Source organism: Psammomys obesus, unplaced genomic scaffold, assembly GCF_907164565.1.
Source record: "Psammomys obesus unplaced genomic scaffold, mPsaObe1.curated_primary_1811, whole genome shotgun sequence".
Lineage (NCBI taxonomy): Eukaryota > Metazoa > Chordata > Mammalia > Rodentia > Muridae > Psammomys > Psammomys obesus.
The window spans coordinates 10,072,061-10,085,664 of record NW_026586383.1 but is presented as its reverse complement, the minus strand read 5'-3'; the positions used below and the strand labels follow the sequence as shown (position 1 = coordinate 10,085,664).

Here is a 13,604-nt window from a genome sequence, read left to right as displayed (position 1 = left end):
GGGAGGGTGATGGAGGGGGTGAGGAGGAGGGAGGGAGTGATGGAGGGTGGTGATGAAGGGGGGTGATGGAAGGTGGCTGATCCGAGCTCATTTCCCATAGGTGGTTCTTTAGAAACCGTGATCGCTCAGGACAAGAACCTCCCGGAAGATGTGGTGAGGGAGTTTGGGGTGGACCTGGTCACTGGCTTGCACCATCTGCACAGGCTCGGTATCCTCTTCTGTGACCTCTCTCCTGGGAAGGTGACTGCTGGGCTCTGACTTTCTACTACCGCACGTCTCAACTCCGAGGGCTTTCTCTGTCTCTTGAGGGCTGAGGCGGGAGGACTGCCATAAGTTCAAGGCTAGCCTGGTGTACATAGTGAGTTCCAGAACAGCCTGGGTTACAGAATGCGACCCTGTTTAAAAAAAACCAACCCCCTACCAAACAACAACAACAACAAACCCTATACTGTTTTTAATCTATTTTTGAAAACAATTTAAAAATATAAAACCTTTTAGTTCACAGCTAAAAACAGTCGTGGATGTAGGCTTTAGGCCTGAGGCTGTGGTTGTGGGGCATTTACTGAGGTGGACTGCAAGGCTTTCAGGGAGGGTCTGCAATGTAAAATGCTCTATAAAACCTATGTTGGAAACAGTTTCTGACAATAAAGTTTTATTGACACACTGCCGCACCTGGGGCCTGGGTGTTACCAGAGGCTGCTGTTTTGAACAGCTTTGGAGCTGTGGGGTTAGGACACACTGGATGGTAGTCCGTGTCAGAACAGGTCTCCCAGGGAGACTGGTGGTGGTTTTCCAGGCCGCTGCGGTGGGTTAGCTGGCATCTGTAGTAAGGATCCTCATCTGAGCGAAGGCCGACCTTAAACTGCTCTCGGCAGAAGGCCTCCAGCCCTGTCTCTGTTGTCCTGCTGCATCTTCAGTGATGTGGCTAAAAGCGACGAGCTTCCTGGGCTGGCTCCAGCAGGCCACACTCAACTTCTGGTCACAAAGGGTGCTCGCCAGCTTGAGGCAGTCCCAGCCCTTTGCCTGTGAGATCTCTGTGAATCCCCACAGAGCTGAAAATGCCAGGGGTGGGGCGGGGGTGCCCTGCCCTCCCTGCTATATAGTGAGAAGCAGGGCTCCGGGGCTGCCGTGCCCCCAGGTCAGGCAGTGGGGAGCAGGTGACTTGGGCTCAAGTCTGTGGCCAAGCACTAGCTGTGGTCCCTCAGTTTAAAGCCCTATGCTTCCTGTCCTTTCTTGAATGGCACCGGGTAGGTGAGTCTCCAGACCTCCCTCACCTCTGCAGGGTCCAATGCTGTGTACTTCATATAACGTGCGTGTTATATGAAAGCCTCCCCCCCAAATAACTTTGATTCACAGACATTGTGGGTTTAGAGCTCAAGGATACAGAGGGCTGGCCATCTTTATCCTATACTTTATCTTCATCGTGCTTATCTTTCCCACAGCCCAAGGCTCCCTGGTGGCTGAGAAGGGGCATTCGAGAGCAGACAGTGCCAGCTTTGATTCTATTGTTACTGAAACGTCACATTGGCTGTTTTTTTAATTTTTTGTTTTGGTTTTGGTTTTGGTTTTCAAGTTTCAAGACAAGGATCTCTGTGTAGCCCTGGCTGTCCTGGACTCACTTTGCAGTCCAGTGTGGCCTCAAACTCACAGAGATCTGCCTGCCTCTGCCTCCCGAGTGCTGAGATTACAGGCGTGCACCGCTATGCTCGGCTCCATTGGCTTCTTCTTCAAAGCACAGTGTGTCAGCATTTTTCTGAGCTATGGCAAGGCAAAGAGGCTGCAGCGCCCAGGTGCTGTCAGGTCCCTGCAGAGGCTAGCATTAGGCTGCAGCCTGTCCCTGAAGACACTGATTTTCTTTCCACCTTCACAGATTCTCCTGGAAGGGCCCGGGACACTGAAGCTCAGCAATTTCTGCCTGGCAAAGGTGGAAGGGGAGAGTCTGGAGGAGTTCTTTGCCTTGGTGGCAGCAGAAGAAGGAAGTGGTGACAGTGGAGAAAACCCGCTGAAGAAAAGCATGAAAAACCGAGTCAGAGGTGGGCAGGCTCACGTGCCACACCTGAGCCATGTGCTTAGGAGGTGGCACCCGCATTCTGCCTCACCGCTCACCCACACGCTGATGAGAAGCATGACGGCGGGCTCTGGGAGTAAAGCAGCAGCATCCTTGGCTTGAAGTGGCGCTGTGGCGCTGATGGTCGTCAGGAAAGGTCTCTGACACGCAGGCATATTCTCACCGCCTGCCAGGCCAGGCCTGGCTCACTCAGTTCATGCCCAGCACACACCGATGGCTCCTTCAGTGTGCTCAGCCCTGGGGTGCGGCTGATCTTTGCAGTCCAGGCAGATCTCAGGGCGTGTTCTTGCTGGGGGAGAGGAGGGGGTGGACGGTGAGATGGTGCCAGCAGTCTCCGGGGTACCGTGCTTAGGGCTGGGGTGGCTCAGTAAGTAAAGTGCTTGCTGAGTGATCAAGAGGACCTGAGTTTGATCCCCTAGAACCCATGCAAAGAGAGCCAAGTGTGGCTGTGTACACCTGTAATCCCACTACAGGGGGTTGGAGATAGGGGCCTCCCTGGAGCTTGTGGGATGGACAGTCTAGTCAAACCAGTAAGTTCCAGGTTCACGAGGGACCCTGTCTGTTTCTTTTTTTTTTTTAAATAGAGATTTATTTATTTATTAACTATGTATACAGTATTCTACCTGCATGTGTGCCTGTACGCCAGCAGAGGGCACCAGATCACATTATAAGTGGTTGTGAGCCACCATGTGGTTGCTGGGAATTGAACTCAGGACCTTTGGAAGAGCAGACAGTGCTCTTAACCTCTGAGCCATCTCTCCAGCCCAACCCCTGGCTTCTACCTTCATTTGATACGCATGCATTCTCACATGCATTCTTGTGCGCGCACACACATACACACACACACACACACACACACACACAGCGGGTGTGAGTATGCGGATATGTGGGCACGTCTGTGCCATAGTGAGTGGAGGTTGGAGGGCAACTTGAAGCGGTCTCTCCTAATGTGTGGGTCTGGGACTTGAACTCAGGCCGTCAGTCTTGGTGGCAAGCCCTGGCTCTAGCAATTCTGTCCTGTGGTCCTTGCTGCCTTCCCTATGTCTTCCCATCTCAGCAGCTCTCTGTGCTGGAAATAACTCTCGTCTTTGCTCCCCAGGCTCTCCGGTATATGCAGCTCCGGAAATCGTGAAGGGGGCTGACTTCTCCGTCAGCAGTGACCTCTGGTCTCTGGGCTGTCTGTTTTATGAGATGTTTTCAGGTGACGACCTTGATCCATTCCAAAACCAAACCATACTAACCAAGAGCAAAGGACACAAGTAGTGTTTGTGAGTGCTCGTCCAGCCAGCGTCTTGAAACTGGCTTTGGACCATTTTAGTGTTCAGCAGCTTCCACTGAAGTGCTGCTGTGAGGCTGGTGGAGGCTCTCGAGCACTCGGGAGTAGCTGTCTCCGCAGTGTTGGAATGTCCCCACTACTGAGGAGTCTGTAGAAAGTCTCCTGTGCTTGTGAGCTAATGGTTCAGGTGTGTGAGGGCTGATTGGGGCCGGCCCTTGTGAACTTGGTGTTGGTTTGGAAAGTTAATACGTGGCCTGGTGCGCTTGCCGGGCTCGCAGTAGTTAGCAGTTGCTTTTTCCCTCCAGATAGTGGAAGTCTTGTGTTTCTGACAGCGCAGTTCCCTGGGAATACCTGCAGTGACTGTGTGGGTTCATGTGATTTCAGGGACGCCCCCATTCTTCTCAGACTCAGTGTCAGAGCTGGTGGAGAAGATTCTGTATGAAGACCCGTTGCCACCGGTCCCAAAAGGTAGGTGAGGAGCACATGTAAGCACCTTTTCTGACCGTCAGTCACCCCAGGCTGTTCACCGTCACAGCCGCAAAGCTACATCTGACAGCAGCTTCCAGTCGTACATTTTCCTTCCTGTGTTTGACACTGAAAGTGAGGTGTGTATACATGTGTGTGTGTGTGTGTGTGTGTGTGTGTGTGTGTGGTGTGTGTGTGCATGCATGCATGTGTGTTTATTCTGCTCCCATGTGATTGTTTTGGAGTTGCTTCTCAGCAGGAAGATTGGGATATTTCTCAATTCTGCTGGAAAATCCAAACACTTCCGTGTGGCTAGGGGCTCATGGCACAGTGCTTATCCTCGGACTGTGCCACAGTGCCCAGCGTTTGCTCAGCTGCTCCTGAGGTCGCTGTCCTGGCTGCAAAAGGGAGGTGACCCCAGTGGATGGCCCTCTGAGCATTCAGAGGTGATTCCAGCACGTGGTCCTCTGGGTGTGCAGAGGTGACCCTGGGCCTCTGAGCATGTGGAGGTGACCCTGGGCCTCTGAGCATGTGGAGGTGACCCCAGCACCCTGGGTGTGCGGAGGTGACCCCGGCCCCCTGGCACCCTGAGCGTGTGGAGGTGACCCCGGCCCCCTGAGCGTGTGGAGGTGACCCCGGCCCCCTGGCCCTCTGGGCGTGCGGAGGTGACCCCGGCACCCTGGGTGTGCGGAGGTGATCCTGGGCCTCTGAGCGTGTGGAGGTGACCCTGGCCCTCTGGGCATGTGGTGGTGACTCCAGCACGTGGCCCTCTGAGCATGCAGAGTTGACTCTGGCCCTCTGAGTGTTTGGAGGTGACCCCGGCCCCCTAGGCACCATGAGGGCCACAGCAGGGACGGCTCCGCTGTGTTTCATTATTTGTTATGTCTCTGTGGAAGGGGGGAGCTGCCACAGACTGCAGTGTGTTCTAGGGCAGAGCTGGTGAAGTTAGGACGCCTCGGGGAGCCCGGTGTGAGCTTGGGCTGGCACCCCCAGTGCGGTTATTTCAGGGAGTGTTCCTGGGGAGCTGAGATGGTGAGTGTGCATGCGTGAGATCGGGTCACAGGCTGTGTCTCTGCCCTATGACTCGCTGGCTGAGTGTGGTCAGTGGCTTCCATGCTGCCTGTAAAAACATCATAAATGCCTGGCACTGCTGCTTCAGGTGCTGCCAGCGGATAGTGGCACCAGGCTTCCCTCACCACCTCCATTTCAGAAAATGTTTGTCCACAGATTCTTCCTTCCCCAAAGCATCGTCAGAGCTCATTAACTTGCTGGACGGGCTACTGCAGAAGGATCCCCAGAAAAGGTACCTGCAGCTGGTGGGCGTGGGTGTGGCCTCTTTCCTTTCACATGGGGTAGAATTTTTCCTTCCCCTCCTCCCTCCCTCCATCCCTCCCTTCCTCTTTCCTTCTTCCTTCTTCCTTTCTTCTCCTTCCTCCCTTCCTTCCTTCTTCCTTCTTACCTTCCTTCCTGCCTTCCTTCTTCCTTCTTACCTTCCTTTCTGCCTTCCTTTCTTCTTTCTTTCCTTCCTTCTTTCCTTCCTTTCTTCCTTCCTTCTTCCTTCTTCTTCCTTCCTTCTCTTTAGACAAGAATTTCACTGTGTGGCTGGGTGGAGCCCTCCCCAGCCTCCTGTGCTGTGGTTACAGATCAGTGTCACCTGTGTGTCCCTCTGTCAACTCCACCTCCTTCCTCTCTATCCCCAGGACCCTCTTCCTCTTTCCTGTAACCTCAGGATGTTGGAGAGAGTGTCTTTTCACAGGAATCAGCTCCCTTCAGTGCAGTGTACACAGTTAGGTACTAGTGAGCTTGGCTCCCTTCGGTGCAGGCTCACACTTACACAGTAGCGAGCTGAGCTTCATGGAGAGGGCCAGTGTCAAAAACCGGGCAAAGCGAGTGAAGGGGGAAGGTTGAGCTGGGCTCACACTCGAGGAAGGGATGGAGGCTGTCTTGGTGGGTTGGCCAAGTGTGTCAGGAAGCCACGAGCAGACAAGGAGTGGGCTGTCCCCACCTCCCATGACCCACTTCCTTCAGCCTGGCTCCACAACCTGTCTGAGCAGCCCTCAGCGGGGAGAGAGTGCACAGACCTGTCTCTGTGGGGCAGCTCATGTTAAAAGCTGACAACTTAGACAGTCAAGTTTTGGAAGATGAAGGGCAACAGAGCTGGGACGTGGTAGTTAGTGAGAGTCCCTTAAGGCTCACTGGAACCCAAGAGCATCTTCCTTAGGCTCCATGGAATGTGAGCACGACACTGTTACTTTTGCTCTGTAGCTGTTACAGGCTCCAGTGTCCCTTTCTGTAAGAAAGGCCAACATCACCCTGAAAGTGTGAGTGCGTCAGTTGCAAAGCTAGTGTTCACAAGAGGGTGAGCTTTGAGGTTCACACTGGTGGGGTCCGGGTGTTCACAGTCAGTAAGGATGCTCACAGTCAGGATGCTCACAGTCAGTCAGGATGTTCACAGTCAGTAAGGATCTCACAGTCAGTCAGGATGTTCACAGTCAGGATGCTCACAGTCAAGTCAGGATGCTCACAGTCAGGATGCTCACAGTCAGTCAGGATGTTCACAGTCAGGATGCTCACAGTCAGGATGTTCACAGTCAGGATGCTCACAGTCAGGATGCTCAGTCAGGATGCTCACAGCCAGGATGCTCACATGCGTGCGGTCAGGACCTCTTCGGTGAGCGCCGCCTCTGTTTCCCAGGCTGTCGTGGGAGGAAGTCCTGCAGCACCCCTTCTGGAAGGATGCGCTGCCGAGGGAAGGTGCAGATGTGGGCTCCGAGGACTGCAGCTTCAGGTAGTGTGGCCATGTACACATGCGCCTGCCATTGTGCTGTTCCCACGTGGAGGCTGCTTCAGGGCGCTCACACAGTTGCTGCTCCGCGTGCTCCTTTTCTCTGGTCAGGGTGCTAGTGCACCAGCTACAGCCTGGCTCACCTGAGCACTGGGAGCCTGCCTTTGAGTACACAGCGGGGTGTGTTGGCCCTGTCCAGCCACGAATTGTGCGAAGATGTGACTCGGGCTCCTGCTGTGTGGAAAGCCCAGGACCAGTGTGTGACTCACTGGCATTAATCCCCCTAAAGATCACGTGAGAGAAAAGGAGATGTGATGGAGTCGCTGTCACCGAGTGCAGAGGGGTGTGATGACCTTGGCTTTCCTGCTGGCCTTCCACGCTGTGTGCACAAGTGACCCTAGGTCAGGAGGTCCAGAGCCCTGAGGATGTGGCACTCATGCGTGACTCATCAAGTGTGTCCTGCAGGCTTTCGTTGGTGTTATAAACTCTGCCTTGGGCACTAGCGCCGAGCAGGTGTTAGCTCCCTTCCCTTTGCTCCCTGGTGCATGGCTGCTCTGGTTTCAGTCGTGTCAAGTTCAGTGTGTTGTGTGGAGAGGTCGGAGCTTGTTGACTGAGCATCGGTGACCCAGCATGCGGCAGCCGTGCTCTCACCATGGTGGGCTTCGGGGCTGCATACACTTAGCAGCACGTACACTACACCAAGGAGAAACTGAGGCGCTCTGGTGTCAGCCAGCTAGGACAGCTCTGACCTCAGTTGTTTATCTAAGTGTGTGTGTGTGTGTGTGTGTGTGTGTGTGTGTGTTCTGTTTGTATGTATGTGGTGTGTGTGTGTACCTGTGCACACGTGTGGTGTTCCTGGGGTTGTAGCTATGTGCCAGGGGAGGCACTCCCGCCTCAGAGCATCAGGTGGTCAGTCACCCCGCTGTCCCCAGTAGCGGTTTCAGAGTTTGCCAGCAGGAAGGTGAACTGTCCCTTCTGTGTCTGCCCTCACTCGGGGTCTGTGTGACAGCAGCAGAGCAGTGACTCTTACGCTAACTTTTCATGGCCTGTGGCCTTTGATCTTGGCCAGGTGACAGTGGGCACTATTGCTTTTTCCTGTGGTGTCCGCACCTTCGTCTGTCTGTCTGTACACCTCTAGTGTGGCTGTTGGCCATCTTCGCTGGGCTCACTGCAGCTGCTGGGGGAAACTGTGTTTGCCTGGTTCTGTAACTCCCTAGGATAAGACACACTTGTGTGCTGTGTGCAAAACCGTGTGGAGTCTGAAGTGAGTGTGTTGTGATCTCTCCAGCAGCAGAAACGCCATGGAATGTTCTGGAGCTCACGACCCCACCAGGGAGCTTGTGCAGAGCCCTCAGAGTGCACAGAGAGGGCAGAAGGGGGCGCCCCGGCTCAGCCAGTCCTTCCGGCTAGGTAAGGCCCGGCTGGGGCCCTTAGTGCTGTGGCCCTCCCAGAGCTCCCACCCAGCCTGCTTTCTTCCCATGTCTCTGTGGGCCACACTGCGCACGGCGATTTTCGTGATTTTTGTCCCCTTTGGCTAACACACTGCTCTTCCGCACAGACAACCCGAGTGAGCTTCGGCCCAAGACCACCGTGGGGGGCCAGCTGAATGAGTCCATATTTCTCCTCAGGTACGTGCAACCTGGCCGTGACTAGAGGGAAGAGGGAGGCCTGAGGCGTGTGTGTGTGTGTGTGTGTGTGTGTGTGTGTGTGTGTGTGTGTGTGTTGGAGACAGAGGGCAGTGTGCATGCCATGTGCCACCTTCACGCAACAGAGGAATCTTGTTCTGTATCTTCTAAAAATGGTGCCTTTGGGGCTAGAGAGAGGCTCAGTGGTTTGGAGTGCTGGCTGCTCTTCCAAAGGACCGGGGTTCAGTTCCCAGCACCCACACGGTGTCTCACAACTGTCTAACTCTGGCCTCTGCGGCCCTGCACTCGTGTGCACAGACACCCATATACGTATAACTTTAAAAGCTGCTGATTTTTTGTGTTTTTATAAATATTAAGAGCTTTTCTCCTAGAGCTTGATCCTCTGATAAACATGACTTTAAAATTGTAGAAGTCTGTGGGTGGGGGAGGTGAGCGCCGAGAGCAGAGGTGAAGCTGGGAGAAAAGGCCACTGCAAGGCACTGCTCCGTGCTCCGGCTCCGACCCGCTCCTGTGCCAGGGTGTGGTCAGGCCTGAGTCCCTCTCCCTCCTGGAGGCTGGAGGTCCCATCTAAACAGACTTCCTGCGGCACCCTCTCCAGTGGCCCGATGGGAATTCCTCACCTGTGTTATTTACAGCTGGGGCTGCCACAGTTGGTGTGGCCGGGGCAGGGGCTGGGGCAGGCACTGTGGTTGGTGGCTGGATTATTGGCTGTGGCCGCCTCTCAAGCAGCAGCTCTTCTCTGCCATTCTAGGCTCCGCCCTGTCTGAGGCCATGGGGAAGTTCTGTTTGATGGTTGCCTTCCTCATCCCCTTCGCCATGCGAGGCTCCCTGGGGGCCCCCAGCCGTCCCTGCCGCTTTGACTCCATGCCAGACCTGGTGCTGGAGCGTCTAAGCTTTACCATTAAACATCAGCGAGTCTCTAAAAATATTAATAACAATTCAGACATCCAGCGCTCTCATCTGAATAAGGTTTTCTCGGAAGGACAGGTTATTCTGTCCTTGTTTGTTTGAGTCCCTCTTCCTCCCTCTTCCTCCCTTCCTCTCTCCCCTTTGCCCTCCCTCCATCAACGTCCACGTGTGTGACGCCCCTCGTGACCGACGCCTCGTGACCGATGCCTGCGGCCTGTGTGTTGTGTTCTTGAAATACATTGTATGTGGGACACATGCCATGTTTATAAGCATTGAAAGAATAAAGATGTCTGTGTAAACAAGCAGTTGATTGGAGTGACGGGGCAATGTGTGGAGAACACTACCTTTCAATAGAGGTAGTGTCTTGGGGTGTGTAGGCTGTCTTACTGGCTGAGCATTTCCTTAGAGTGCACAAAGACCTGAGGTCAACCCTCGGTGCCAGAGAAGAAACAGAAAGCCTTGCATGGGGGAAGTTTTACTTCATTTGAATCTATAATGGGTTAAAATGTCTTGACCTGTTTTATGCATATTTGGGTGTAAAGTACGCTAAGTTTACTTTGTATGTATTTTGGGCACTTTAAATAGACTGTTTTAGAACCAATATCTGGTGTGTTTGATGTTAAGACTCACCCAGTGAGTGAGTAAACAGGAGGTGGGGATGTGATCCGTGGGGATGGGAAGGAGGTAATTTAAGCAGACTCTGATGAAAGGGAGGATTTTCAGTGCGAGAAATGGAGACCGGAGATGCAGGAGCCGCGATCAGGCCGGAAGCACCACGCCGGCAGACATTTGCACAGCTGCACTCCTGCCTGTCTGAGCACGTTCAGAGAGACAGGGCTTGACCTTCAACTGCAAACATTCTATCCTTTATGGACCATTTCCTGTATTTCAGCGTTAATCCTCCCCGTCCCACCAGGCAGCCAAAAGAGAATAAAATTCCTATTCTAAGGTTCCTAACCAGAAAAGGTTAATCCACAGTTCTGCTGCAAACCTTAAGGAAAGTCAGCTTCCTACCCCAGTGGACATGACAGCAGGAAGGCAGGCCATCGGCAAGAAGGGGCTCGAGACAGCGGGGACCACACAAGAGGGGTGGTGGGTGTGCACATTCCTGAAAACATCCTCATAGAAGCCGTCATTAGCAGATGCTGATGCCTGGCACGGTGGGCACACCTGTCATCCCAGCACTTGGGAGGCAAAGGCAGGCGGATCTCTGTGAGTTCAAGGCCAGCCTGGTCTACAAAGTGAGTCCAGGGCAGCCAAAGCTACACAGAGAAACCAAAACAAAAAACCCAGATGCTGACGACACATTAAACATGTGGCGAATATTTTTAAAAAGGTTGTATGTAACACGTAATCTAGACATAAGTAAAGGGTTACCCAGAAAACTACCTGCAGACAAAAACAGGGCCAGCGCGAGGCTGAGCAGACGGCGGCGTGGCTGCACTCCGGGGAGGCCCGAGCCTGGGGACCAGCTGTGCTGAGCCGCCCTAGACCTCCACATGTGTGAGTGGTACACGTGCCACCATGTTAAAAGACGCAGCTGCAAAAATTACAGAACCGTTAAACAGGTCTCGAGCTGTTTATATGCTGAGCATCTGCAAGCGGCAGAACCCTGCCGTCCTCCTGCCGTCCTGCCATCCTCCTGCCGTCCTCCTGCCACTCTGCCATCCTCCTGCCGTCCTCCTGCTAGGAGAGAGGGAACGAAGGCGTCATTTCTGTGGCCGTGATAAGCTGTTGTGTGTTTTTCAGCTCACGGCCCACTCCGAGGACAAGTGCCATGGTGGAATTAAGTCCTGGAGACGGGGAGGACCCCAGCTCACCACAGAAGACCTCTCCTTTCCCCAAGGTGAGCCGCTAGGGATTCATAGAGCATCACAGACACGTGAGTCCTCCCGTGAAGATGCCATTGACCACACTGCGGCCCCTCATCACCTCCTCTTTTCCTAGGATGGGTCCTGGGAGGTACTCGAGGAGGGTGTTCAGTGGCGATTCCATGGAGGCTTTCCTGGACTCCCAGGTTGTGAGAACACTATCCCAGCCAATCAGAGAACGTGTAAAATCACCCTACAAGGAAAGCTTGCAACTGTTGGCTGCCCTCACACTCCTGTCCCGGGTCTCCTAAGTGTGCCTGCTCTGGCACACTCATAATTCCGTGTCAATGGGATTATAGAATGTATATTCGTTAATTGCTATTGTTTGTGTGTGTGCCTGTGCACGCCCACAGACCCGATGCAGCGTATATGTGCATTGCTGTTTAGGTCTTTAGAAGCAGCGCAACACTTCAGCGAGAACGTTTAAACCCTAGAATGTAATTTTGTGAGTACCCAGTAAGACAGAAGTGGTGGCGTGTTTTGCGGATGAAGGGTGGGGCAGGCTCCACCCTAAGCCCGGCCCAAGCTGAGCCCTGTCAGTGGTGAGAGTGTGGGTGTGCCCAGCCGGTCAGCAGTGAGAGCATTGGTGTGCCTGGCCATTGCACTCCGACAGTTTTCACGTGTAAAACGGGAACAGCACACGCAGCTGAGGGTTTTTGTGAAGCCCGGTCTGGCTGATGGTGCCCTGGCAGTGGGCCTGTCACAGTCCTTTACACATGCAAAGTGTGGCCTATGCTCTCGTTGCAGCTGCCCATCGGGCACCTGAGCCAGGGGGCGCTGGCCTCCCAGATGAGGGAGCTGATCTACACGGACTCCGACCTGGTGGTCACCCCAATTATCGACAACCCCAAGGTGCAGAGAGGTGCCCGCCTGGTGTGCTGTGAGCGTGAGGGGGGTGCGTGTGCCTCACTGTCTCACTCATTGCCTCAGCTGCTTGTCCCGTGTGCGCTCTCCCATGTCCACTGTGTACGCTGTTCTGTGTGCTGTCTCCTGTCCCATATGCATTGTCCTGTGCTGCCCCATGTGTGTTGTCCCCTGTGCACTGCCTCGTGTCCAATGTGCTCTGCCTAATGTGCTCTGTCCCATGTGCACTGTGTGAGCTGTCCCATGTGCGCCGTCCTGTGTCCCATCTGCACTGTCCTGCGCTGTCCCATGTCCCGTGTGCTCTGTCCCACACTGCCCTCTGCTCTCCTTCGAGGGCACAGCCCTGCAGTGTGCACTTCCGTCCTGCTCTGCTTGATCACACTGCTCACGTGTGGAGGAGAGCCACCAGCCTCTAGGCCCCACACTCAGCTCTCAGCCCAGCTGTGTGGATAGAGCCCTGGCAGGTCAGGTCACTGGGATGTGGCAACACAAGAGCGGGCTCAGTGTTGGGCAGGCGCGGGCCGCCCATCTCAAATGGCATCTGCAGTGATGGCGACACTGCATGGCCTGTGCTCTGGGCTGCAGCATGCCCTCTGCTTCTGGAACAGCCGAGGCTCATGGGCATTCACCGTGGAGCGCGGTATCTGTGTCCCTGCTCACCTTCATTTTATTCCCAGCCCCACACACTCACCCTCTTCCTCCTGCTCCGGGTTTTATTCTTTAAGCTTTTGTGTTTTAAAAGCGTCTTTTCCACACTCATCTGGGGGAATTTCCCTCGCTCTCATCTGGGAGTGTGTTCATGTCCCAGACAGACGGCCTTTGCCTTGCACAACCATCTCCCTACAGGACGGCATCTTTCAGGTGTCACACTCCGGCAGCCATCTTGGTTTTGCTGGGCTCCGAGGGGACCGGTGGCCTTGCACAGTGGCCTGGGACTCTGTTGCTGGAAGGCTTCTTTATTCCTTACCAAGTTTTTAAATCTAAATATTCTAAAGCTCTATTTTGAAACTAAGTTTCGAGTCAGGAGAAGTGTTCCTGGCCGGTGGAGGCATGCCCTCTCCACCTGGCCGAGGCCGGCGGTTGGCAGGTCCACAGGCTGACCAGCGCTGCACCAGTTTCACCCGCTGGGCCTCCAATGTCCTGTCTGCCCGAGGCCCACATCACACTTGGCCCCTTTCATCCCCAGAGGTCTGTCTGTCTGTCATGGCTGTGACATGTCCTGGGTTTTCCTGCCTGTAGCACTTGGCTGAGTGCTGGTCGGGTGTTCTGTGCAGTGTCGTTAGTTGCGATTTATCCAGGGATTTGTTGTGGGTTAGACTGTCACTTTATCATTTCTGTCAAGGATGTCTGTCTGTGAGGGCTGAGGAACCGCACACAGCTCTGCAGACCTCACGCACCCTAGCGGCTGGTCAGCTCTCAGGGTGAAGGGCTCCACGCTCCTGCAGTGAGCCACGTGATTTCTCAAGTGATGTTTGTGATAAACTGTTTACATGTCTTCCCGTCTCAGAACCAGCCATCCAGTCCTCACTGTCCTTTCACACCTGCCCATGGCACGTCAAGACCCCAGCCCCCCTCCCCCAGCTATTCCCAAGACCCCAGCCCCCCTCCCCCAGCTATTCCCAAGACCCCAGCCCTCCCAGCCCCAGCTATTCCCAAGACCCCAGCCCCCCCAGCCCCATCTATTCCCAAGACCCCAGCCCCTCTCCCCCATCTATTCCCA

The 13,604-nt window shown here is 54.4% G+C and overlaps 1 protein-coding gene across 1 annotated transcript in view; it reads left to right on the top strand.

Moving 5' to 3' along the window:
• Window positions 1–13,604, top strand: part of Ulk4 (unc-51 like kinase 4) — a 246,945-nt gene that overhangs the window by 4,997 nt on the left and 228,344 nt on the right. Inside the window, exons 4-13 of the mRNA XM_055601553.1 lie at window positions 101–240; window positions 1,871–2,033; window positions 3,168–3,269; window positions 3,729–3,812; window positions 5,037–5,112; window positions 6,505–6,597; window positions 7,883–8,004; window positions 8,153–8,222; window positions 10,899–10,995; window positions 11,768–11,872. Coding sequence (XP_055457528.1) covers window positions 101–240; window positions 1,871–2,033; window positions 3,168–3,269; window positions 3,729–3,812; window positions 5,037–5,112; window positions 6,505–6,597; window positions 7,883–8,004; window positions 8,153–8,222; window positions 10,899–10,995; window positions 11,768–11,872 — 1,052 coding nt within the window. The remainder of the gene's footprint in view (window positions 1–100; window positions 241–1,870; window positions 2,034–3,167; window positions 3,270–3,728; window positions 3,813–5,036; window positions 5,113–6,504; window positions 6,598–7,882; window positions 8,005–8,152; window positions 8,223–10,898; window positions 10,996–11,767; window positions 11,873–13,604) is intronic.